At 50.1% G+C, this 27,650-nt stretch overlaps 1 protein-coding gene across 1 annotated transcript; it reads right to left on the bottom strand.

The window, feature by feature from the left end:
* Positions 1 to 34: 34 nt before the first annotated feature.
* Positions 35 to 27,411, bottom strand: LOC309353906 (zinc finger protein 212-like). Its single transcript, XM_081883509.1, has 8 exons — positions 27,297 to 27,411; positions 23,735 to 24,139; positions 22,182 to 22,308; positions 20,914 to 21,027; positions 19,718 to 19,828; positions 19,078 to 19,191; positions 18,575 to 18,673; positions 35 to 2,348 (listed from the first exon to the last, which is right to left on the bottom strand). The coding sequence occupies exons 1-8, from the start codon at positions 27,318 to 27,320 to the stop codon at positions 997 to 999; spliced, it is 2,346 nt and encodes a 781-aa protein (XP_081739635.1). The 5' UTR covers positions 27,321 to 27,411; the 3' UTR covers positions 35 to 996.
* Positions 27,412 to 27,650: the final 239 nt, after the last annotated feature.

Genomic DNA, 27,650 nt, shown 5'->3' with positions numbered 1-27,650 from the left:
CAACAGCCTGTTCCGTAGTTTAACAACAGACTGATGCACGCAACTCCAAGAGGCTCCTCAAGCGCTACACTTATTTATAAGATTTATTTATTAGGTCCCTGGGCAGGTTACAACAACAGACATTTAAAAAAACCAAAACATTAAACTCATTAGTACTACAAACCACATAAAACCATTCCAAATGGAACGGAAGAATCTCATCACAGGACCACTGAGGGAGGCACTTTTCTCAGGGACCCACAATCCGTAAAGGAGTCAACCCCATGGATCTCCCCTAGATAAAACAGCACCCTGCAATCTGTCTCACCCACATGGCTGCAGACATTTAAACACGCCCCAGCACCGCAGGTTGAACTCCCAGAAGAGCCCCCTCCCTGCCCCTTCCGGAAACAAGTGAGAACATGAGAGTTTCAACAAGATTTCCAAGCTAGGAGAAAAGTTCTCTGCCTTAGCCGTTGATTTTGCGTTGCTTTTAAACCTATGCTCGGTTGTTCTCGCCCTGCTTTTGAAAATCCTTTTGCCTGTTTTGAGGATGCATATAAAATGCACACCACGTGATTGTTAAAGGACCTCAAAGCAGACCTTGGGACCTATATGCGGGAGGCGATTTGCCAGTTAATTGATTGCAACTCTCGCAGCAACAGCACAGTCTGAGAGCGATACTGAAGGATCACAGCGGGGAGGAGGAGGAAGAGGAAGGTGAACCAGAGACCCTTCGAGAGCCAGGCAGCCCTTTCCACCTGAGCAAATCTTTTCCAGCCACGTTCAGTTTGGGGAACCCTTTCTGCAGCCAGTTAGAGAAGACACTTCTGTCTTTTCCCCCGTTTGCGCCAGGCACGACTCCTCTTCTGCACGCTTCCTCCCACACTCCCCCAGCAGCGCCGGCAAGAACAGCCTCTCTCTCCCCAATCGCCCTGGAAGGGGTCCCTGGCAGCGTGGGATAGCAGGTGCTCTTTCCAGCAGCTCAGGTTGAGCGAACCGGTTGCGGACGGGCAGCTACCCCAGGGCAGCATGTTCCTGCTGGAAGTGTTTGCCTAGCAGGAAGGGGCTCAGGAAGCTCTTGTGGCAGCGGCTGCACTTGTAGGGGTGCTCCACCACATGGGTGCTGAGGTGCTCCACCAGCTCCTCCGGCTGGGCGAAATCCCGGTCGCAGATGTAGCAGTGGGCCGGCCGCCAGGTGAAGTGGCTTTGCACGTGGCCGGCCAGAGCCTCCTTGCACAGGTAGCTGTTCTTGCAGTGGGGGCACTGGAAAGGGCGGCCTTCGCCGCTGTGTCTGGGCAGGTGCTGTGCCAGCAACTGTTCCTGGGGGAAGCCCAGGCCGCAGGAGGGGCACTGGAACGTGGCTGGGGGCAGATCCGCGCCCGCCCCCTGCCAAAGCACGCTGCCACCCCCTGCCACGACCTTTGGCGAGGGAGCGCACCTGTGGTTGGCAAGGGCCCACTGGTTGAAGAAGTGGGTGCCGCACTCTGCGCATGGGTAGGGCCACAGCTCTGAGTTCTTCTGCAGTAGTTCGGCGAGCGCCTGCCGCGGGGAGCAGCTGGAGTGCAGGCAGTGCTTCATCTGTTCTGCCAGGAACTCGCGCCAGTTGAAGCTGAAGCTGAGCTTGACGTGGGGCAGGACCTTCTTCGCCGCCGCCACGTGCAGCTCCTGGTGTTCGGAGAGCACCTTGCGGCTGGCAAACGTGCTCTGGCACCAGCTGCAGGTGAATGGCCAGCTGGAGGTGTGCGTCCGGCGGTGGGCAGCCAGCTCCGAGGATGAGAGGAAGCTGCAGGGGCAGTTGAGGCAGGAGTGGGCCCTGCCCACCACGGCGTGGGCCCTCCGGTGCCGCTGGAGCTCCTGCGCCGACCCGGCCCCGGCCCCGCAGTCGCCGCAGGAGTGGCTGTGGGGCCCGTGGCACTTCTGGTGCAGGAGCTGCATCGACCACTGGCTGAAGGTAGCGCCACAGGTGGCGCAGGCAAAGGGCTGGGCGTCTGCCACGTGCGCCAGGCTGGAGCGCTTCTTGCGCAGGCGCTGGGTGCACTCGGGGCAGGTGGCAGGGGGGTGGCTGTCCGGCTGGCGCTCGTCCTCCCAGCCAAAGCTCTTGTGGCACTCCAGGCACTGGAAGGGGTGGGGCGTCTCGTGGTCCAGCAGAGACCGCTTGGGCCCAAAGCGTTTCCCGCAGTCCAGGTAGGAGTACAGCTCCTGCATAAAGTTCTCCGGCTCCTCCTTGGTGGGCTGGGCACCAGGCTCAGCACCACAGGCAAGGCTGTGCCCAGGGCTGGGAGGGGTGGTTCTTCCCGACAGGTCAATGAGCAAGTCCGGCTTCCGGCGGCTTCCGGCTTCCTGTGTCTCTGCTGAAGTTTCTTGTTCTAGAGAAAAAAGTAAGAACAGAAGGGGACCAGGCGTTACACAGGAAAAGCTCTCCCACAGCAGACTCTTAAGCTGCCCTGTTTTCGCTCCTATATGGATGTTTGGGTTCTACTGTTAAGGCATTTCAGTGTTTTGCTGGTCTTACTGACATTAGTGCAAGTTTTACTGTTGTTTGGACTGCAAGAAGATCAGAGCTATCCATTCTGAAGGAAATCAGCCCTGAGTGCTCACTGGAAGGACAGATCCTGAAGCTGAGGCTCCAAGACTTTGGCCACCCTGGAAAAGACCCTGATGTTGGGAAAGATGGAGGGCGCAAGGAGAAGGGGACGACAGAGGACAAGATGGTGGGACAGTGTTCTCGAAGCTACAAACATGAGTCTGACCAAACTGCGGGAGGAAGTGGAAGACAGGAGTGCCTGGTGTGCTCTGATCCATGGGTCACGAAGAGTCGGACACGACTAAATGACTAAACAACAACAAATAATTGTGCTCTACTTTGTAATGGTTAACGCAACGTCTTGAGATGCTGGGTTTTAGTCTGTATGTTGCTGAGAGCCTCTTTGAGCAGGGAAAGCGGCATGCAAATAAACTCACGAGGAGGGCAACTCTTCACCATTACTCAACTGACTTAAGACGAGACACAGGAACACAGGCCCTGAATAAGCTGTGAGCAGGGGCATACAGGAGTAATTCCGTTTTTGACGCTGAGGTCTCCGCTACCACCTGCTGGCCCATCTTTTTGGTGATATCAACTGGAAGTCCAGCCTGCATATATAAGGCTGCCTTTGAAAAGGGCTCAGGAACAGCCACCAAATCAGACCAAGGGAAGAAATGGCCAACCACAAACAGCTGTTAGAGGGAGGCCACTATCATGCTAGTAGCATGACCTGCCCGTTTGTTTCTGGGACCAATTCAAAGCATGGGTTTTTTTATTTTGAAGCCCAACACCTTCATTTTATTTATTTAGAACAGTGGTTCCCAAACCTTTAGGGGTCACTGCCTCCTCAACTGCGTAAACCAGGGGTAGTCAACCTTTTTATACCTACCACCCACTAATGCATCTTTCTTGATGGTAAAATTTCCTTACCGCCCCCCAGTGCTCGATGGAAGGAGTCAGCTTGTGTCATAGAATTCCCTACCGCCAACCTAGAATCCTGAAATGCCCACTAGTGGGTGGCAGGGACCAGGTTGAGAAACCCTGCTATAAACTTATCCCCAGTGCCCCCTAACCTATAAAAAGCAATATTCAGAATCACAATACGGCTGCCGTGCTCCTCCTAGCATCATGAGATGTCGCAGGGGCTGCTGATGACAGACATGGCCCTCTGGGCTCAGTCACTGGTTGAGAAAGCCTGGCCGCAGCTTGCCTTTCCTTGAAACGCTAACGGTTATGAGAGCCAAGAATGTAGGCTGCACTGGCTGTGCCCAACAACACAATGGCATGTGCGGTAGTTTAATCTGTTCAGAAGTATTGCTGGGAGTTTGATAATGACATTATCAAAAAGAGCAGATTTACTACTAAGCTTGTGGGAAGGACCAAATGTTCAAATGTTAAAGGTGCTAACGATTACCAAGCCAGGCCAGGGAAAGGCAGCAGTTGCGGAAAAACCTTAATTACTTTTTAGTATGACTTTTAAACGTGCAATTGTCGCTGTCAACGGAGAGGATAAATGAAGCACAGTTTCAACCCTGTATACAATCGCAGAATCACGGAACTGTAGAGTTGGAAGGGAACAGAAGGATCATCTAGTCCAACTCCCTGCAAGGCAGAAATGTTGTTGCCCAGTGTGGCACTCAAACCCACAACCTTGAAATTAACAGTCTCATGCTCTACCAAATCAGCTACACAAAAAGAAGTGATGTCTTCATGCAGCACATAATTGAACTGTGGAATTTATGTTCTTATACCTTTCTGGTTTCAAACCTTAACCAGAGAATTATGCCAAGCCATTTTTCAAACAAGAGAATTTAATAGAATTTCTCTTAACATTCCACCTGACATCACTGTGAAGAAAACAAGCAGGTGCAATCGGTATTTAATAGCAAACAACACCAATTTACTACACTATAACATTTTTAGCACTGTCATTTGGGGTGTTGGGATTTCTTTATTTTTGTCATCGTACAAACAACTCTTCTTAAGCAGAGCACAAAGGAAGACCATCAGCAGACAATATATTTATTTACTAGAGCAGAGGCTGAGGCTTGTGACAGTGGGAGTGACACAGGATTCCTGCCACTGCCCTTCCACCCAGAATTATCTTTTTTTGAGATTGTGCAGTCATCAGTACAGGCCTGGAAGGGGTTCAAAGGACTTTGAACCAGGCACAGAATCCACCCCAAGGATTCTTAGAAGCAGGAGAAGGTCAGCATTTTTAGTTACAGCCTTGCAGAGGAGGCCAATTTAGCTGCAGCACCACGAATGCCTCTGCTTCACTTGCATATTGAAAAACTTGCTTTCTTTGAAATCAAAGCAGTCAACAATGGGTAAAAAGACAGGATCACTGATTAATATTAAAATATACATATATAAAAAAATCAAATAAATACTTCATTTACAAAATCAACGCACACGATATATGAACATTTATAAATACAACTAAATAAAATCCTTGAATGACTTAGCGGGAAAGTTGCACTTGACTCAAGAACAGGAGATGGTGAGTTTTGAAGGGTTTCGCCAAAACTCCCATGGGACACTTCTGAGAGAGCCCAACTTCACATCCTCGCCTGTTTCACAAACTGAGGAGCAGGAACTTTATAAAGCAGGCCCTGCCCTGATGATTCTCTACTGGGCAAAAGGACTCGTGGGTTTCTAATGCAGGGAGGTGCAGAGGCATTTAAACTTCAGGCTAAACACATAAAAAATTATGGTTAAGGCAACAGGAGGAAGCCCAAAATCAAAACAGGCCAATATTTGGTGGAGTCCTTTAAGCAAACTCTGGCTGAAGTTCTCTTCTGAAAACTTTGCACTGTAGAATGAACTACAGTTACCCATGCTTTCAAGTCAAGGTGTTTTCCCTGCCCACTCCCCAATGCAGAGAAGTACCGTATTTTTCGCTCTATAAGACACACCAGACCACAAGACGCACATAGTTTTTGGAGGAGGAAAACAAGAAAAAAAATTCTGAATCTCAGAAGCCAGAAAGCAAAAGGGATTGCTATGCAGTGAAGGCAGCAATCCCTCTTGCTGTTCTGGCTTCTGGGATAGCTGCGCAGCCTGCATTCGCTCCATAAGACGCACACACATTTCCCCTTACTTTTTAGGAGGGGAAAAGTGAGTCTTATAGAGCAAAAAATAGGGTACTTAGATCAGAATGTTTTCAAATTGGCATTGCCATTTTTGTTATTTAATTATTGAACAAAATGTATATACTGCTGGATTGGGGGGGGAACCTTCTAACTGGTTTTTAAAATAACAGAACCTGTTATTTGTTTATATTTTATTTAAATAAAGCTTGTTAGAACCCGATAAGAATGGCAATTCTTCTCCCAAGACTTGGTCCTTTGCGAGTTTTTGCTTTTTGTGCAATCCTCAGAAGGTTCTGGTGTTCATGACAACTTTCCTTGAAGCCTACCTGGAGTTTATTTTTACAAATATTATTATTTTTTTAACATTAGCTGAGAGTCTCTCATAGGTCTCCATGTGCTGACGGCTGTTTCAGTGACCTCCCCATTTTGTCGGCGTGAGCTGAAGCGATACCAGCCTGTACCGAAATCAGCACGCCTGAATTTCTATCGCCCTGTTCTGACAGACCTCCAAGTCCTTAAATTATCTGAAATCAAGTTTGATGATGCCAGGCCATTTGGGGCCATCCAAAGGCAGCTTCTGCAAGGAATCCTTTCCATGCCGTCGTGATGCGATGAAATCCTCACGCTTTGAATGAAACTGTTTCAGACTTCGTCTTGCTTCCGTTGACCAAGCTTATTGTTTCCAAATGTCTCCGTTTGTGTGTTTCGACAGTCCGTGGCTCCCCGTTAAGGATTACGGCGCCACCCCAAGCACCAATTTTTCAGTTATTTGAAATACAAGCTCTCTGCAGTGCAGAAAACATGGAGTGGGGATTGTGAAAAAAACCTGGTTGCAGCGGTCCAGGCTGAACAGTTTTCTCAGGGGATCCCGATGCACTATTCTGAGTTTGCATCCCAGTCCTGCTACATGTAAATTATATCAAACGAACAATGCGAATCCCTCTCGCTGCGAAACGCGGGCCTTGCAGCAAAGCCCTTCTTGGGGCCGCCTTGCTTTTTCTGGCACAGCTCGCAAAGTTTCAGGTAAGTCATTACAGCCTCAGCAGTGACGTTTTTGTACTTACGACTGAGCTCCTTCAGCATCCTGGTCCGACCGCCGTGGCCGATGGCAATATGTGCCGCGTGCAGGATGTCAAACAAGTCCTCGTACTGGACAAAGTACACCACCTCGGTGTGCCCAGGGGAGACGGGCACCACCAGCTTCTCTTCCTCGCCGATGTTCAAGACGTTGAAGCGCCTGAGCCGGCGGTAATGCTTGCCCTTTTTGCTGCGGAGCCTCTTCGCCTCCTTGACCTCTTCGATCAAAGTCCTGTATCTTTCGCGGTTAATGTAACTGTTGTTGTCCTCTCGCTTGGTGGACAGGATCTCCTCCATCATTTCGTAAAAACGCCCTCGGTGTTGCTCGCGAAGGACGTGCTCCATGTCGCCAGCGGCATCAACCCAAGTCAGAAAGGGGGCTGGACCTGAGCAAAGAGGAAGCTCTTACTCTGCGGCCCCAAACAATGTTTTTTTGTCCCTCCAGACCGGGAACAGGGAACTTCCTGAAGGTGCAAGAGACGGCCGAAGGGGCCACCCAACTCACAGAACTAAAGCGGCTCACAGAACCGGGGCCTGAAGTTTTGTAACCTCAGATTCAAGGTGGAAACGTCACACAGGAATTTGTTCTCCGCAAGAAAACACTGGCTGCCCTGGACAGATCTGTGAACAGGGACCCAGGGTTTTCTGTTGCGTCCTCATCCCCAATGTGTCCCAGAAAACCCACATGGGTAGCCAAAACCCAACAGGTATGCATTCACGAGATTCCTTCATGAAATTCCTCTTCCAACCCATATGTTTTTACAATCACATTACAGCAGAAGGGGCAAGCACTTCGTGAAGGGAATAAATCTGCAACCATGATCCTGGGTCTGCTGCAAACTATGAAAGAAGGAAGTTTCCCATTCCAATGCTTGCAGACACTGCCTTATAAAAACTCTCTCTTTCTCTCTGTGTGGTTATCTCTATCATGGCCCATTACGTCAAGGATATTCACTCCCTGAGGTTCCTCTTCACAGGCTGCCTGGGTCCCTGAGGACTCCTGAGGGGTCTATGCAAAGTTCCCTTGCCCCTCCGCTGCTTGCTGATGTGTGGGTCCTCCCCCTTCCCTCCGATGGAACAAGGGGGTGGGTCTCCGAAGGAATCGGAAAGGCAGAGGAGCAGAGGAACAAAGGAAATGACATTTCTCTTATAAAATGGTGTTTGCCATGTGTCAGGGTTTCTGGGAGAGAGGAGGAGATGACAGAGGAGACGGAGAGCGAGTGGGAGGAGGGGCAGAAGGATGAGGAAGAAGATGACGGAATTCTGAGGGAATCCACGAGTCTGAGCAGCGAGTCAGAGGATTCTCAAAAGGGGGTTACCTTAATCAAGCAAAGGGGAGGAGAAGGGAGAAGCGGGGAGGAGCCCAGTGGAAGACAGAGGAAGCAAGAGACGTCTCAGCCGGAACGGAGTAAAGGGGGTGGAGTCGTCAGCCTCTCGGAGGGAGCAGGATTAGGAGAGAACAGAGAGAGGGGGTTGGAGCAGGGTGTTCAGCCGGAAAGGGTGGAGAGCAGAGCAGGGGGTGGTGTAGCGGTCGAAAGAAAGGTCAGCAGCAACGTACGCGCGCCAAGTTCAAGCGTAGAGGCGCGCGGAAGTGGAGAGAGCTCAGGGGAGGAGCCCGGCCCTAAAGCCAGAAAGAGGGGGGAAGAGGCGGCAGAGGATTCAGCCTCAGGCGAGTCACGGAGAGAGGGAACCCAGGGGGGCAGGAAGACCCTGCGGAAAAGAAAGGAGAGGAAGAGGTGGTCTAGAGCCAGGCTATTAAGTTGGTGCGGAAGAGGGGAGGAGTCAGAGGGGACTTCAGCGGTCTAACGTGGCAGACGTACGGCCACAATGCTGAACTGTATGAGAAGCAGAAATCTTCAATAAACTTTTCCTGTAAATAAGCTGCAACGGAGTGAGGTCTCTTGTGAGCTGGGACCAGATCTGGGTGGCCGTGACAGTAAGTCCCCTCTCTGAAAGCAAAAATTTTTTTTTGCGAAGCTCACGAACGGGAGCAGCCATGAGCGCTGAGGAGCAGCTGGTTGCATTGCGGAATCAGGTTACCGCTCTCACATCGGCAGTCATTGCTTCGCAGAAGAAGAATGACGACTTGGAGAAGACGTGCCAGGATTTGCAGGCAAGGTGGGAGCGCGCGGACAAGGCGGGGGCCCCAGGATCCAGAGCGGAGGGCATTGCGCTTGGACGGAGGGGGGGTGCCCTAGTTCCGCATTTTAATGGCAACTTGCAAGACTATCCCAATTTCAGAGCGGACGTTGTATATGCACTGCACTTACTCCGTCACGATTTTAAAGATGAGGAGGAGAAAGTGGGGTTCATTGTTTCGCACCTGCATGGGGAGGCCAGGGCTTGGCTACGCAATTTGTGGCGCGAAGATGGACCGGCCCGTCGCGATTCAACTGCGTTCATCAAAGCGATGGATTCTTGTTTTCAATCCTCTGTGGATGTGGACATTGCGCGCCGTCAAATGCACGGGCTGAGGCAGGGGAAAGCGACTGTGCGCCAATACCACTCTAAATTTTTTGCATTGCTCACCGCCTTAGATTGGCCAAAGGACAGTAAACCGGTCAGAGATCTTTTTTGGGAGGGATTGAGCCCCCCCATCAAGGATGAGATCGCTAGGGGGGACAGACCCCAGACCCTAGAAGACGTGGTGCAACGGGCTTTAGCTCTTGGAATTCGACATGAGGGGCGTCCGTGGCATGAGGAGGACGGGCCCCAAGCGCGTGCGCAAGCAAGGACTCTCCCTTTTGGGCACAGGGACTTCAGCCGTGCGCACCCCTCGCCAATGGGGAAGGACAGAGAGGAGCCAATGGAGATTGGTGGTGCTAGGGCTCAGAAGCCATCCCAGAGCCCTGTCCCTGGTGCAGCCAAAGCGAAGCCTCCTAGAGGAACCAGGAAGTGTTACATCTGTGACAGTGCGCACCATATGGCGAAAGAGTGCCCCCAGAGGCTCCAGAAGCACACTGCAGCGCTGGCAACTGTAACAGCAGAGGTGCAACCAGGGGAGCAGCTTCAGGGAAACGACAGTGCCTGGCTGGAAGCAGAGCTACTGGGGCTCAGCCAGGCGGATCTGTAGACAAGCCCCCAGCATCACTGCAGAGCGTGGACCCTTTGCCTCCCAAACCGGCAGTTCTGCTCACAGCAACACTCCAGTTGCCTGATGGGAGACTCCTTGAGGTTCCAATAACGATCGATTCGGGAAGCAACGCCGACTTCATGGGACTGCAGTTCGTTAAGCAGCACAACATGGCGCTCCTGCCTGCAACGACGCCTCTGAACGTGGTCACGGTGGACGGCAGGAAGTTGCTGGGGGGGCAAGTGGTGCAGCAAACCCCTCCCATGATGATGCAGATTGGCAACCATCGAGAGCTTATTAGTTTCAATGTCACCCACTTATCGGACACACCCATCGTGTTAGGCATGAGTTGGCTGGAGAGGCACAGTCCCGCGGTTGCGTGGTACCAGAGGCAGATCAACTTTTGTTCATCGTATTGTGCTCAGCATTGCTTTCAGACCGATCAGGGAGGAGAAGCTGAGCAGCCATTGCATCTGAGTATGGTGCAAACAGTGCCTCACAAGTACCAGGACTTCTTGGAGGTTTTCTGTGAGAAGGAAGCTGACAAGTTGCCGCCTCATAGACCTTACGACTGCGCGATTGATTTAGTGCCAGGGGCGCAATTGCCTGCTGCCAAGCTGTACTCCATGTCGGAGGACGAAATGCAAGAGCTTCGGGAGTTCATAGACCATAACCTCAAGCGCGGTTTCATCCAGGAATCTAAAGCAGCGGGAGGCAGCCCTGTTTTCTTTGTGAAGAAGAAGGACACGCCCCAAAAAAGGCTTATAGTGGATTACAGGTTCATCAACAGCTTGACTAAGCCCAAAGCTTTCCCCATGCCCAAGATTGACGACCTTTTAGCGACCGTCAGGAGGGGCAAGATTTTCACCAAGCTGGACCTACGTGGAGCTTACAATCTCATCCGCATCCGGAAAGGAGATGAGTGGAAGACCGCCATGTTCACCCCTCTGGGCACATACGAATACAGAGTCATGCCTTTCGGCCTCCAAAATGGCAGCCACGTTTTTCAAGCATTTATGCACCACGTGCTAGCAGGTCTCCTCTACAAAAAGTGTGTCTGCTTTCTCGACGATATCCTGATTTTCTCGGAATCGCCGGAGGATCACGATAAGGACGTGAGGGAGGTCCTGCAGAGGCTGAAGGAACACAGGCTGTACGCCAAGTTGGAAAAGTGCCAGTTTGATGTCAGAGAGGTTGATTTCCTTGGCTACAAGTTGTCCGACGAGGGACTGGCCATGGACAGGGCTAAGGTTCAAGCGCTGTTGGACTGGAAAAGCCCTCGAAATCGGAAAGAGGTCCAGAGGTTCATCGGCTTTGCCAATTTTTACCGCAAGTTTATTAAAGGTTTTGCGAACGCGACGGCGGCGATCACTGACACCCTCAGTTCCAAGAAGAAGAAGTTCGTCTGGACCGAACAAGCGGAGCGGTCCTTCCGGACGCTTAAGGGTCTTTTCGCCTCCGAAGAGCAGCTGCTCCACGTGAATCCCGGCAGACCCATGCGGGTAGAGACCGATGCGTCGGATAGAGCGGTTGGGGCCGTTCTTTTGCAAGAGGATTCACAAGGCAACTGGCGACCGGGTGCGTTCTACTCCCGGAAGCTCAGCAAGACGGAGCGCAATTATACCATATGGGACAGGGAGTTGTTGGCCATTCATGCAGCTTTCAAAGCGTGGCGACACTTCTTAATAGGAGCCAAGCACACGGTGCAGGTCCGCACGGATCACAAGAACTTAGAGTATTGGCGGACGGCTAAGTTGCAGACCCAGCGACACATGCGCTGGGCGGAGTTCTTTGCGGACTTCGACTTCAAAATAGAATACATCCCAGGAGACTCCAATGTTATTGCAGACGCGCTGTCCCGAAAGCCGCAATACTTGGAGGAAGCAGCTCCAATCGCAGCAAAGCACATTTTCGCACCGCAGGCGTGGACGTGCGCTACCATCGCAGTCGACCTGGACGCGGTGCGACGCGCGTTGCAAAGGGATCAGTTTGCACAGTCTAAGATGGAGGAGCTACGCGGAGGGTCGCGACACAACGATGAGTTTCAATTACAAGATGGACTTTTGACTCGTAAGGGTGCCCTTTACGTGCCCACCGACGATCTTCGAGCCAAGGTTCTGCAACAGTTGCATGACGCCCCTAGTGCAGGCCATTTCGGCAAAGAAAAGACGATGGAGTTGGTGGCTAGAGACTTTTGGTGGCCCCAGATGAGAGGAGAGGTGGCGGACTACGTCGCCAGGTGTGATATCTGCCAGAGGTCCAAACCAGTGCACCAGAAGCAGGCGGGATTGCTAGAACCGCTGGAGACACCGCAGCAACCATGGGAGAGGGTAGCGTTGGACTTTGTTACAGACCTGCCCAGCTCCAGAGGTAAGACGGCGGTGTTAGTGGTGGTGGACTTGTTCACCAAGATGGCGCACTTCATCCCTTGTGCCAAGGTGGCGACGGCAGAACAGACCGCAAAGCTCTTCATCGATCACGTCTTCAGAGTGCATGGACTTCCGCAGTCCGTCTTGTCCGACAGGGGGCGCCAGTTTGTTTCCACTTTCTGGCGAAAGCTTCTGGGCATCTTGCACGTCAAAATCAACCTGACATCGGCGAGGCATCCACAAACCAACGGTCAAGCGGAGAGGGTCAACGCGATCATGCAGCAGTACCTGCGGTGCTACGCCAACCAGCGACCTGCGGCGTGGGTGGACTATCTGCCGATGGCTGAATTCGCCTACAACAACACGAAACACGCTTCCACCGGGGTGACGCCTTTCTTCGCGAACAATGGCCGTCATCCCAGAACCTTCCCGAGATTTGCGGCACCAGGAGGGGGGGGGCCTCAAGATGCCGACCAGTTTGCAGCGGAGTTGCAAGAGGTGCACGAGGAGCTGCGGAGACATTTGGAGCTGGCAAAACAGGCGTATAAGGTGCAGGCCGATAAGCACAGGAGGGCGGGAGAGGACATCCAGGTTGGGGACTGGGTGTGGTTAGCAGCCCACGCGATGCCGGCCAGGTCATTGGCCAAGAAGAAGTTAGGACACAGGCAGCTAGGGCCATATCAAGTTGAGGCTAAGATCAATCCGGTGGCTTTTCGTATAGCCCTTCCGGAAGGTTCCAGGGTGCACCCGGTCTTTCATAGGTCGGTGCTCACTCCCTACAAAACCCCACACAGGTTTCAAGAGTCAGGAGCACCCCCAGAGCCACGTAGGAGGGCGCCTGAGAGGGGGGAATCGCCAAGACCAGAACCTCTTAACGAGGTCACAGAGATACTGGACTCGAGATGGGGGGAGGAGGGAGTTGAATATTTTCTCGCCAGGGAGGGCACACCAGCCGCTGCTAATAGTTGGGTGCCAGGCTACGAGTTAGACGAACCCCTTTTGAAAGAAGAGTTCCATGCACTTTTCCCACATAGACCCATGCCAGCTGAGTACTTTGATGACTGGCTTTTCACACCCACATTGTCAGATAGCACGTTCAGGGGTTTCTCTTCCCCCGAGGGAAGAACACCAGAATCAAGCCCGCCCAGGGGATCGTGCTCGGGGGTGGACACGGAAACCCCTTATTGGTGGGAGGAGCAGCCAGAGGAGGAATGGCGTAAGAGGTGGCTGATAGGTCCTTGGCGGGCAGCACCGGAGGAAGTAGCGATGGAAGCAGAGACTGAGAAGCATTTGGGGGAAGAACCCGACTTCGAATACACTTACACAGAACTGCCAGCAGAGAACATTGACGTAGACGACCTGTATCCTGAGCCTACCCCCGAAGAGCCGCAGTTTCCACAACCGGTCCCCGGCGAGCGGGAGGGGGGAAGGGGGGGCTTCGAGGGGGGGATGGATGTCAGGGTTTCTGGGAGAGAGGAGGAGATGACAGAGGAGACGGAGAGCGAGTGGGAGGAGGGGCAGAAGGATGAGGAAGAAGATGACGGAATTCTGAGGGAATCCACGAGTCTGAGCAGCGAGTCAGAGGATTCTCAAAAGGGGGTTACCTTAATCAAGCAAAGGGGAGGAGAAGGGAGAAGCGGAGAGGAGCCCAGTGGAAGACAGAGGAAGCAAGAGACGTCTCAGCCGGAACGGAGTAAAGGGGGTGGAGTCGTCAGCCTCTCGGAGGGAGCAGGATTAGGAGAGAACAGAGAGAGGGGGTTGGAGCAGGGTGTTCAGCCGGAAAGGGTGGAGAGCAGAGCAGGGGGTGGTGTAGCGGTCGAAAGAAAGGTCAGCAGCAACGTACGCGCGCCAAGTTCAAGCGTAGAGGCGCGCGGAAGTGGAGAGAGCTCAGGGGAGGAGCCCGGCCCTAAAGCCAGAAAGAGGGGGGAAGAGGCGGCAGAGGATTCAGCCTCAGGCGAGTCACGGAGAGAGGGAACCCAGGGGGGCAGGAAGACCCTGCGGAAAAGAAAGGAGAGGAAGAGGTGGTCTAGAGCCAGGCTATTAAGTTGGTGCGGAAGAGGGGAGGAGTCAGAGGGGACTTCAGCGGTCTAACGTGGCAGACGTACGGCCACAATGCTGAACTGTATGAGAAGCAGAAATCTTCAATAAACTTTTCCTGTAAATAAGCTGCAACGGAGTGAGGTCTCTTGTGAGCTGGGACCAGATCTGGGTGGCCGTGACACCATGCCTTAGGAGCTGCCAGAAAAATGTTTTGCAGTAGTGGTGGAAGGCAGTGAAACTGGGAGGGAGTTGTCCAGGAAACTTGAATGAACCTCTTAAGAGTTTTAACTTCCTGGCAGTGAAGAAATGGGTGGTGAAAACCCACACAAGATCCCCTCTGTCCTTGCAGGAAAACTATCCATATTCGGCCTATTCTCCCTGTATGCCCCTGCCAAACTTCCCGCCTCTGCTTCAGTACCTAAATCTCACCCCACCCTTCCCCGCTTCCAAATTTGCAAACCCCTCCCAGCTTTCTGCTAATGTCTCCCTTAAATGAACCGCGCTGTACCAACTCATTCACAGGTGGAATTAAGTTTTCCCCCCTCTCTGCCCTGTTTCCCTAACTTTTGGCATTGTATTATAGCGCCTTCTTCCTTGATCCCAGTCTAATGCTGTCCCAACGCTATCATCCTACTCGCACATGACAATTATTTCTAAAAGTGTGGCGAGAGGGAAGAACACAGAGAAAGTAGAAGTTTGAGAATCCAAAGGTCACAGCTTTATTCTATTACCAACCTAGACTATGACACATTTTTAAGCCTTAAATGCAATACAGTGGTACCTCGGGTTACATACACTTCAGGTTACAGACTCCGATAACCCAGAAATATTACCTCGGGTTAAGAACTTTTCTTCAGGATGAGAACAGAAATTGTGCTCTGGCAGCACGGCAGCAGCAGGAGGCCCCATTAGCTAAAGTGGTGCTTCAGGTTAAGAACAGTTTCAGGTTAAGAATGGGCCTCCGGAACGAATTAAGTACTTAACCCGAGGTACCACTGTACTAATAGATATCCACGGAATATATTGGGGGCGGGAATCATTACAGCGGGCACCTTGCTAATTGTTCAACATGTACCAGTAAGATCAGGGAAGGTGTTACTACAGGGCCATGTAACCCAGTCTAAGAGGAAACAAACTACAAATCAACCTCCACAGCCCCTCCACACCCACATCAGATTAAACTGCACTAGCCAGAGCAGAGCACATACCACAAGCTGGAGAGCAGGAGCAATGAAGTACAACTGGGATGTGGTACCTGCCAATGGCTCCAGCAAGCAAATGACCGGCAGACATTTCACAGAAGCAACAGAACACTTTTGACTTTAGAAATGAAACAAGCTGCCTTGGGAGACGATGGAGCCTCTTGAAAATAACTTTTTTTTTAAAGGCTATTATAAGCACTGGATTTTTCACCACAGCAAGTCAATACATTTACCATTATTTGCTATTATTGTTATTTTAATTTATTATCTGGGTCATAAGCGGGAGAACTACACGTGGGAAATGAACTAGAAGGAAAGATCTTGCATTCAGGCATTTAAAAATAATTTAAGGGCTTTATTAAACCTGAACCAGTTTTTGAAGCCCAAAGATGCCTTCGCTTCAGGAGAAGGAACCCTCAGTGGCATTCATTTGAAGCCGACTTTCTCAGCATCCTTCCCCTTAGTCCCTCCATTATCTAGGATGCAGGCCAAACAAGGAGTCCCCTCCCCCGCTCCACCTCCGTGCCCTGGATGAAGTCTGAATCCGCTGTTGCAACAAATGACTGGGCTGTGGGTTGTCATGTCCGCAGAGACACTTTCCCAGGCCTCCCTGACCCACTGGGCAAACTGGGCTGGCCCTGGGAACCTAGGAGAGCTGCTGGGTCTTGGGCTGCTGCCTCTTCTCTGGCCCCTTCCTCCAGTTTTCACGCAGTTTTCGGCAGGCGGCTTTCAAGGCAGCATTCCAAGAGACTCCTGCCTGCTGCAACAGTTTGGTGGAGTCTCCCGACACACGAAGCTGTGCTGAACAGTTACCAAGTTGGGGCGCTCTGTAACGCAGAAAAATTCATCGGGGGGAACTGGTAGCAAACAACTGATCTCTTGCTTCAATGGATTCCCTTGGTAGCCCCCACTTTGGCTTCCCAACACAAAAGCAGAGTCATTTTGATGCCAGGCTCCACATTATACAACTCGCTTGCACAGTTCTTCTTCCCAGAGCCAAGCGTCACCCAAGCGCATCCAGCAGAGAGCGGTGACATTTAGGCTTCTTTCAAGTTCTTGAAATGTCAGCAGTTACGTCCCCCTCTGAGGGAAATGTTAAAGATGCACCATTCTGAACCGTGGCCTTTCCCGCGGGAGACATCTTCAGGTGGCGTCCGCTTCTGGACCATTTGTTGCAAGCAAAACTCAGCCTAGCTCGCTGCAAAAGCTTCGGTTCCTCTGGCAGCCAGGGGCTTCAGCAAGATCTGGAAGGGCTTTGTCACTCTTTACGTCCAATGGGATTCTGGTTCTCAGGGACTGAATGAGCAGTGTGAGATTTCCTTGGTGATCCTGGCCCGACCAGGAAGTGTTGGGATCTGCTAGCATGCCACCACAGCAGCCAGGCTCTCCAACCTTCCACAGCAATTGCCTCTTCTGCTCTAGAAGAAGCATCGCTTCATTGCTCGCACTTTGACTAGAAGGGCTCTGTCCCAACCAATCCCCTCTGCCGCTCCCAGAAGACACTATGCCGCAAATCCCTGCCAAATAGCAACTGGGGAAGAGAGCAAAGGGCCTAAGGAGGTTCCACTTCTTAGCAAAGTATACACAAAGCTGAAGTTAGTTGCTTAGCAGAAACCAGCAAACAAAAAGCGTGTGTGCCCAAGATCTGCATGTGAGGAAAGCAGCCTCTCTTACTATCTTGGGCACAAGAGAGAGAAGCGGCTTTTCAAATTGATTAGTGGCTTCTCTCTTTAGCAGGGAAAATTCTTACTCTCCCTGGCATGAGCACTGTCTAATTGGATCCTGGCCATAGTGAGTTGTTTTTGTTGGAACTAATTTTAAGGATTGACATATTTATATATTTATTCTTTTTATGTTACCCTATTTATATTCCACCTTTCCTCCAAGCAGCTCAACGTGGCATGCATGATTTTGCCTCTCCCGCTCCCCATTTTTCCTCACAACAACCCTGTGAGGTAGGTAAGCCTAAGAGGCAGTACCTGGGCCCAAGGTTGCCAAGTGACCTTCATAGCTGAGCGGGGGCTAGAAGCCAGGTCTCCCAGGTCTTAGCCCAACACTCTAACCACACCAAACTGGCATTGACTGCTGTGCAAATCGACTGCACAGGTGACCATTTGCCAGTTACTTCTCCTCCCAACTCCTTCTTAGATCCCATGAGGCATTTGAATCGTGTGGCTCAATTGGAATCTATTAGGACTATTAGAAATTTAAAGCAGGACTGCCCTCTGTTCCTATGTATACTTCTTTGTTTAAAAAAACAAAAACCCCAGACACACCAGAATTTAGTCTTGAGCAGGAATAGGTGGTAGCAGCTTGAAAAATAGCTTTGGGGTTACACCTGGTTAGGAGGGGTCAAGGAAAGAATGCCATGAATACCATTAAGAGGTGCCTGAAAGTCTCCCAACACTGTTAACTAATCTGAGCAAATATTTGTCGCATCTTAAAACGTTCTGAAATGCAGCAGATACAATTAAGACTCAGAACTCTGGAGCAAGTCTAAAATGACTCAGCTGTCATAAGGAGGATGAAAGTTAACTCCCCACAAACTTTATATTGCATTTCCCCATGAGCATCCTTTCTACCACTGTGTGCAAGGATGTTCATTCCCCCCATTAGTTACTTCTAAAACGCTGCTGAGCAATCCCAGTCCTTGTGGACACTAAATCTTAAAGGAGTCACAGAGGTCTCTCTCCATCGAGTACAAGTTCAGTCTGTTTCCTGCTGCAATAAATGTGTGTGACTGCAAGTCTGATCCCCTGATTCCCCTCATGGCTGTGCATTTTAAAGACACGAGAGAAAGAGCATCCAGACCTTTAAAATGAAAAATGGTTTTGTGAGAAGGCACCCAAAGTCCTAGTACCCTTAAGCAGGAAGAAGCTACCATAAGGTGAGAGCATGTGGAGTTGTTTCAAGGGGCTGATCACCTTCCAGCCCTGAGGCTCCACAAATCGTTGCTCATCATATCAGAAGCACCCCCACCCATCACAATCCTGCTCTCTGGTACATCTTCCCCCTTAATTTGCTTAGGAATGCAGCTTTCCTGCTTCAGACTATGTGCCAGTTTGGTGGTGAGACAGAACACTGCAGTTAGTACAGTGGGAAGACAGAGCACACTGGCTGGGCCAGAAGGTTTGCTGTTACCAGCTCCACCCAAGGGGGAATCTAAGGACCAACACTCTCAAGAGCCAAAAAACCTTTGTCCTGCTACTCACCGGTGCTAGGCCCTTCACCAAGGAACAACGGCTCCTGCGCACACATGCCTTCCTGGGGTTCCGCCATGTGCTCTTCGTCCACCGTGACAGTTTGATATTCTGTCGAGGAAGAAGGAAATTTGCAACCAAGGCTGTCCCGTTCTACTCTTTCCACAACGTTCAGAGCAGAAATATCTTTATGAGGGAATCTTGGCAGGAGAATAACTAGCCAAACCGCAGGGGGAAATCTGCAGTCTGGCAGGTGCTTTTGGATGTTGTTAACAAACAAAAAGAAAAAGAAAAAGAAAGGTGGTACATGGCCAGGGATAGAAAATTTGCATGTCTAAGAATAAGGACTGCAAGCCTTTAAAGGTTTGCTGAAACAATTATATCAGAGCCATCACTACAAATTTAAATCAGTTTCTTTACCTACTTGCAATGTCTTCATGAGGATTTACACATTCAATTCATTCCTAACAAGACAAGCATAATTGGTTCCAAGGGAGATCGAAGACAGGACTCACCCAGGCTGCCTTTGTGGCCAAGGTCTCTTTCCTGGCCGTCCTCAGGAGCAAAGCGCACCTCTTCCACTTCCTCTTTAATCCATGAGGATGACTCTACTATATCCATGGGAGAACCTGCGCATAGGAGAGAGGAGGTCACAGGACGCTGCTCTTCACCACAGGCAGCAGGAGGAAGCGCATGTGTGGCAAGTGAGGGGGACAGAAAGAGGAGGGCCAGGGAAGGTCAGTGGGAAGAGTGTGAAAGAGGTCAGAGGAAGGAGGTGAAGGAACAAAGAAAAGGATGGATGGTTTGGAAGAAAGAGTTTCAAGGTGCAATGCTAAAGGGCACAGTGAAGTCCAACACAACCCATAAAACCATCCAGTTAAAACAGCAAAGGTGACATGGGGTTGTGGTGGAGGTGAGGAAGGAGAGAAGCCTTTGAAGTCCCACCCGGAAAATATGCCTTGTGTCTCCAAAGCTGCCCTCAAAGGACCAAATGAATATGGCAGGCTGCCAATTGTGTAAGCAGCTCCCTCATAATCCTGGCTTTATAATGAAAGAGAGCCTGCTGGGAAGAGGGGAGCCCTCAAGTCAAGGGCCTGCTTTCTTCCTCGGGAGCCTAAAAGCGAAGCAGAAACCACAATGCATTTAAATACTCACCCATGTGGCAGCCATTGCTCGTCTCCTCAGGAAGCTTAGCCTCCCCATTCTGGGATTCCTCCACCTCTTCTTTAAGCCACAAAGAAACATCGACTGGAGCAGCGGGGCAGTCTGAATGGGAGAGAGAAGAGGATGCTGTGCATCAGCTGATGAACACTGAAAACCATGCGCACACGACAACCTACTGGTCACAAACTTGAGGTTTAAACTCTCAGTGTTTCATTACACAGCCCAATACATTCCAATCACTTTCCTAACCAGGTTTCCATGTAAGAAGTCTTCATTTTCTAACCATCCCTGCCCCGTAACAGAGCCCATGTCACATTCTGAAAACACCCAGGCTCTCCAAGCAGTCTTGTATGTACAAATTGTCTGGTGGAATAAGATGGCTTTCCAATCTGGATGCAAGAACTTTCTGCAATTAAAAAGGTATCACCCAGAACCAACAACGGGCAGGAGAGATTATACACACTGCTGCAAAAGGTGAACGAGGACAAACACAACATCATGGGCGTACAAGGTCACTTCTTCCGATACAAAAATTAGTATTTGTAACAGGAAAGAAACACGTTTTTGCCAAGTATGAAGGTTGCTGCAAAAGCACTATAGACATGAAGCATATAAGGCAAAAAGAAAACAATCAACGTGCTGGGAAAAGTGTGTCTTTTGCAACACAAATATCACTTCTGCTCCTCAAGCCCTCTAAGTAAACAAACTGAAACAGGTGGATTTAACATGTGGATTCATTTCCATACTTTGAGTACAACTAAGTGTACAGCCCAATGTCCCCATGCATTTATTTATTCATTTAGATTAGTTATATTCCACTTCATAGCCGAAAAGAGGCACTTTATATTCTCAGAATAAAACCATCACTCAAATCCAGTAAAACAGGAATTACACAATGTCCATACACAACAAGGATTACTAAGGCTGCATTTCCTGCCCTCAACTTTCTTCTTTCCTGGTGTCATACCAGGGGAAAAGCTCCCACCAATATCCTTTGAGGCAAAGGAGTGGGGCTGAGGAGCTGGATCTCACCCACATTGGTCTACAGGCTTCACTTGCAAATCATATGCAAATGCTGCCAACACAGCCAGTGGCAAAGGTCAAAAGAAATTGCAGGATAACATCTCTGTTATGATGAGGCAGCAAAAGGACTCTCTGCTCTGTGTTTCGGAGGCCTGTTAACGCACCTGCGTCAAGTTGTTCAGGGACACCACTGCCTTCTGAATCTCCAAGTCCTTTCTCACACAGCTCTTCTCCCTGCTCAATCCGAGTCAGGATCTCTGGCTTGGCGACGGCATAGTCTGTTCAATCGATGAATGGGAAAAGAGGAGGTCATTATATGCCATTCATTAACAAAAGGCTCAGAGAATTGCGAAGGCTTGCAAATAAACAAGCCCTGGCTTTGACAGAAAGAGCTGTGTTATCCAGAGTCAGACCACCAGTCTATCTAGCCCAGTACTATCTATTCTGACAAGCATCAGTTGTCCAAGGTTTCAGGCAGAAGAAACCTTTCACAGCTCTGCTACCAGAGATCCATTAAAAAATATCTGTAAGATGAACTAACTGGAGTCCCCTCCGCCAAATGCAAAGTGTGCAGTCTACTGCTAAGCTGCAACCTCCCTCGAGTTGAACATCAAACAGCTCCCGCGATCAAAAATGGGTGTGTTTCAAGGTGCAAAACTAGCCAAAATATGGCTGCTGCCCATGAGCTATCCATCCCCACTTGGTGACCACCAGATGTTTGGGACTACAATTCCTATTATCCTTGCCTACTGGTCATGCTGGCTGGAGCCGACAGGAATTCCAGTCCGAAACATCGGAAGACTAGCAGGTTGGGGAAGGAAGCTACAGACTTTCTAATAGGCTTCGCTGCAATCCAAATCCCTTATCTGCCATGCTGGCGGAAGGGAGGGGAGTGTCGGATGGGGCAGATGTCTCTGTCCCCCCCCACCAATGACTCCACTGGCTTCCTCCTTGCTTCATTTGCCAAGAGTGCATGTGATCCACCAAAAGCTAGAAGCTTAGGATATGTTGGATACCAGTGCAATGCCTTGACTTGATGCCATGCAGCCCAGTTGCTCTTCCACTTCCAGGCTCTCGCCAGCTGATTTGCTCCAGCTGTGGCTTTCCTGAACCAAGCAAAGGGTTGGACAGCATGGCCTATAAACTCTCTTTGGAGTTATGAACCCATGGCAATGGCTCAGAAACTAAAAAAGGGGTCCAGTGGCAGGTTCTCTGCCTGAGCAGGGGCTTGAACACACTCTTCCATGACAACAAATGCCCTTATTTTGTTTCTTTTTTAATACACACACGTTACAGATAATCAAAGAGGAGAGGCCTCTCTTATTCACTAAACCACATTAGCTCTCAAGATACTGATAATGATCACCCAAACAAGTAAGAACTTTGAGCCTGCATCCCATTATATCCCAACTCAGGGTTTCTTAAATCTCACCCAGCGAGACCAGCATCTCGTAGTTGCTTTTCATGACTGTCTTGTACAACTCTTTCTGCAACCCGTCCAGGTCTCCCCATTCCTTCTCGTTGAAATGGACTGAGAGGTCATCGAAGGTCACTGGAACCTGGAACAACAGAAGTTAAAGCTCAGCACCCTCTTGACTCCCAACCCAGTCGGCCTAACTGGTAGGCAAGAAATGTTACTAGATGGTGTTGGAAGAATCACTTTCTACATAAAGAGAGGCTGGTGCACACATAACACTTAGCCAAACATGAATGAGCAGGTGTATCAGTGCACAGAGCGAAAATCACAGTCGCTTCCCCTGCTACTGGGAACTAAGTCACGGTTTGGGCCTGGTATTACATATGAACCTGAGCTCATGATTTGTTGTAGCTAAGGTTTGTTCTTTGCTTACCACTTGTGATCTGTCTGTGGATGATAAACCACAAGCCCAGGTTTGGATATAACATGAAGCCAAAACATGGAGGAACGAAGCAATCAGTTTTCTTTCTGTGAACCGGCACACTTACTTGTTCACACTAAGCTTAGTTTTATGTGCTAACAGCACTATTGTTTTGTCTGAGGCAGACAAAAGCATCCTGTTTTCAAGGCCACACATTTTGGCCACTGAGATAAAATAAATTTGTTTCCAAAAGTTCTCAGCATCCTGCAGCCCCACTGAAAACTGTGTGAACTGCCAAGGAGAACTAAAACATCTGCAAAGCATGTCTATTATCCAGGAATACAGATGTGGGGAATACTGTGATAGCAACTTTCTGTTTGGTGCTGTCCCCAAGGAAAAGGAAGAACCTCTAGCACTCCCACAGAAAGCCCATGGAGGCAGCCAGGAAGAATTTTGGGGGCTTTAATAGTGCACTGTGAATCACAGAGCCATGCATTCAGTACAAAAAACAGCATGCTTACTGAAAACCAATGCTTTCACTGCGTTTCTAGTCCTCATGGCTGAAAAAAAAGGTGAGGAAGCCATCTGCTAAAAGTCTGAAATGAGCTATGGAAGAGAATTCTGGATAGACTTCAAATGACTACAGGGAGGTTTCATCGTTGGGTTTTAAAATGTTTTTCATGACTCCAAGTTCTTCCTGGCAGTCCAAATAGTATTGTTTGAATTTATAGCACTGGAGTAATTTGCATAATTACTTGCAGTAAACATGAATAATGTTTGCTAGCTCTGGTAGCAGAATGTTTGTACTTGCATCAAAGCCTTCATTATACAGTGGTACCTCTGGATGCGAACAGGATCCGTTCCAGAGCCCCGTTCGCATCCTGAAGCGAACGCAACCTGTGTCCGCTTCCGCGCATGACGTCATTTTGAGTGTCTGCGCATGCGCGAGCGGCGAAACCCCGAAAATATTCATCCCAAAGCTACTTCAAACCGAGGTATGACTGTACACCTTTAGGTGCCAACCAAGCCTTTGGCTGATTGCATTTTGTGTTTTTTATATTGTCTTTTTATGTTGTGAACTGCCCTGAGATCAATGGATGGAGGGTGGCAAACAAATTCAATAAATGATATTAATAATACTCCTAACCTTGGGCGTTTCTCCCTTCACACCAGGGGGGAATCTCAGGATCCAGAAGTTCCGATTCTTCAGCAGATTCTCCACATTCTCCAGTCTCTTCTGGAGCTGCCTGTACTCCTCAGTTAAGGTCCCCAGCGCAGCCCACTTGCTCTCCAGCTGGTTCTCCATTTCGGTTGAGGTCTTTTGACAGGCTCCCAGCTTCTTCTCTGCTGAGCCCATCCTGCCCTCCAAGCGCAGCAAGCGCATGGTGTGGTTGTCAACCGTTTTGTCGATGGCCTGGATGGCCGCCACCGCCGCCCACATGGAAGCCTCGGACGTTTGCACCTGCATCTCCCGCGTAGTGGCCTGCTTGAGGTTCACAAGGGACTGGAAGGGCAGCAGAGACCTTGGCTCCGCATCACACTCCATAGCCTGCTTTGCGGAGACAGAAAGCCAAAGTCAGTGGCCATCTTGCGTTTCAGATGACATCAGGAAAACCCTTCCCACCTCCCACCCCATTCTCTCCTTCTGAAATGTCAGAGGCAGTAACATATGCTTGGGCAAAATGGGTGCAAAAATACTGCCATTTAAGTGGCAATTTTGCAAGTAATGAACAAACCCAGTGAATGGTTGGGTATCGATACATACAACTGGCAGTCTGAGGAGGAATCAAGCTGGGTCACTGCTCTGCCCCCACCTTTATTATGGACCTTACCCAACATGAGACAAAATGCAATTTAATCATCGTTGCTACTGCATGAGTCACAAGAGAAGCTTCTCCCTTTGTGACCTTTAACTGCATTTGTCTTTGTCCTCACTTCTTATGTGGTGATCAGCAGCAAGTGAAGCAATGCAAGAAAGGATCTCTGTCAGAGTCTTTTTTCATGGTTCTTATTGGATGTGGGGTAAAGGTAAAGGGACCCCTGACCATTAGGTCCAGTTGTGGCTGACTCTGGGGTTGCGGTGCTCACCTTGCTTTATTGGCCGAGTGAGCGTACAGCTTCCGGGTCATGTGGCCAGCATGACTAAGCCGCTTCTGGCAAACCAGAGCAGCGCATGGAAACGCCGTTTACCTTCCCGCCGGAAGGTATCTACTTGCACTTTGACGTGCTTTCGAACTGCTAGGTTGGCAGGAGCAGGGACTGAGCAATGGGAGCTCACCCTGTTGCGGGGATTCGAACCGCCAACCTTCTGATCGGCAAGTCCTAGGCTCTGTGGTTTAACCCACAGTGCCACCTGTGTCCCTCATTTGGATGTGGGGAGGGGGAGTTAAAGGAGTGCTGGGGAAAGGCCATAGCTCAGTGGCAGAGAATCTGTTTTGCATGCAAAAGATTCCTGGCATCTCCATTTAAAGCTAGAGGAGAAACCTGTCTGAAATCTTGGGAGAGCCAATTCCAGTCATTGTAAACAATACTGAGCTAGATGGACATATGATCTGACTCTCCCTGTATTCTTTGTGATCAGCTCACACAGAAGCAAGTCAGCGGGGCAAGTGCTTCTGCCCTTGATCAGTCCAAATTGCATCACCCATTAAGAAATACTTGCTCATCTCAGCGTGCTTCCCATAGTACCAAAACAATACACTTTTTTCATTCAGGACATGCAAATTTTAACAAGCTGGCTTGCATTTTGAGAGATTCACTGAAATATCAAAAATAGTGTATTGAAACGGGGTTCCAAGTCAACTGCTTCCAGGACCCCTGCAGGAAAGTACCTCCCTGGCCAACATCTGTATCTGACCCATTTGCTGCCCATCAGCACCAGAGGAATCACTTGGTGAGTGCAAGCTACAGGGAACCAGGCAGAGGGCCTTCTTGGTGGTGGCACCCACCCTGTGGAACGCCCTCCCATCAGATGTCAAAGAGATAAACAACTACCTGACATTTAGAAGACATCGGAAGGCAGCCCTGTTCAGGGAAGTTTTTAATGTGTGACACTTTAATGTATTTTTAATCTTTGTTGGAAGCTGCCCAGAGTGGCTGGGGAAACCCCACCAGATGGGCAGGGCACAAATTATTATTATTATTATTATTATTATTATTATTATTATTATTACTAAACCGGTAGCAGGGATATGCTTTTTACCTTGTGAACTACACAGATGGACTTCTGCAACCAGGTGGCATAAAAATGTTGGGCGGGTGGAGGGAATAATTTATCCCGCCACATGACGCCTACCCCATACTCTCCAACATTTGATAACAGGAATGCCAGGGACTGGCCCTGGAAAACAGGGACATGTGGAGGGTCTGGTGCTACCCACCCCACCTCATAAAAACAAACAAACAAATAGCATCCTTGTTGTTGTTGTTTAGTCGTGTCCGACTCTTCGTGACCCATGGACCAGAGCACGCCAGGCCCTCCTGTCTTCCACCGCCTCCTGCAGTTTGGTCAGGCTCATGTTTGTAGCTTCGAGAACACTTTCCAACCATCTCGTCCTCCGTCGTCCCCTTCTCCTTGTGCCCTCCATCTTTCCCAACATCAGGGTCCTTTCCAGGGAGTCTTCTCGTCTCATGAGGTGGCCAAAGTATTGGAGCCTCAGCTTCAGGATCTGTCCTTCCAGTGCGCACTCAGGGCTGATTTCCTTCAGAATGGAGAGGTTTGATCTTCTTGCAGTCCATGGGACTCTCCAGAGTCTCCTCCAGCACCAGAATTCAAAAGCATCCATTCTTCGGTGATCAGCCTTCTTTATGGTCCAGCTCTCACTTCCATACATCACTACTGGGAAAACCATGGCTTTAACTATACGGACCTTTGTTGGCAATAGCATCCTAGACCTCTGATTTTCCTTTCCTTTTCCAGAATCTTTGACTATTAAGGAATTCTGGAGTTGCCCCCCTCCCCCACTGAGAGAGCAGGACCTTCGCCTCCTCCGCTTGTGGGCGTGGAGAGCTCACGGACTAGACACTGAAATGCCCTTTTAAAATGAGTTTTTTCGGGGTGGGGTGTTATTGTTTATATTTTGATTATATCTATTGTGGCTTTCTATTTTCTATTTTTGATATTCTGACATTTAGAAGACATCTGAAGCTCCCAACAAAGCATCTGAAGGCAGCCCTGTTTAGGGAAGCTTTTAATGACTGATGTTTTAATTTATTTTAAATCTTTTGTTGGGAGCTGCCCAGAGTGGATGGGGTAACCCAGCCAAATTATTATTATTATTATTATTATTATTATTATTATTATTATTATTATTATTATTATTATTATATTCTACGAACCGCCCTGAAACCTCCGGGTATCTCAATAAAAAAAGATAAAAATGTAAAATTCAATAAAAATTATTTATTAAAAAAGAGACCTCCGGATATAGGGCGCTATATAAATTCAATAAACAAACAATAAACCAATGGGGAGGGTCCTTCCACGGGGGTTTCCCTCGTTTCCGAGGGGAGGCCTTGAGGGACTTGGGGGGCGGGGAGGGAGATGAACAAAGCGGGTGGGGCGACCCGACCCTCCCCCTCTGAGATTTCTGAGGTAAAACAAGGAGACTCTGCCGGGGGGGGCTGGGTCTTCCTCCTGCCCCCCGCTTCCCACAAGGCCTCGCGTCAGGTGTGTCGCTCCTCCCGCCCCCGCCCCCCCCCAGCCTCACCTGGACAGGCGCCCCCCCAGCCATGGCTCCGGAGAGAGAGAGACGGACAAGGCGAGCGGCGCTCGGAGGCAGCGGGCGTGGGGGCGGGGAGCGGCGGAGGCCGAACTGCGCAGGCGCACTGCAGCCGCAGCGCCTACCCAGCGGGAAGCCGAGGAGACGGAGTGTGCGCCGGCCACGCATCGCGAGACCGGCAGGCGGCAGCTTCCGCTTCCTCTCAGCGCAGCGCCGCCAGCAGGCGGGAGGAACGAACGGCCACCCCTCCCTCCTCAGTCCCCGGGTGGCGGTTTTTTTGGGCGGGAAACCGCCGGATTCCGAGGTACTACAACTCCCGTCATGCCCTGCCGCCCGCCGCGC

The sequence above is a fragment of the Podarcis melisellensis genome (genome assembly GCF_964234715.1).
Source record: "Podarcis melisellensis genome assembly, chromosome: 12".
NCBI lineage: Eukaryota > Metazoa > Chordata > Lepidosauria > Squamata > Lacertidae > Podarcis > Podarcis melisellensis.
This window is presented reverse-complemented; position numbering and strand designations above follow the sequence as displayed.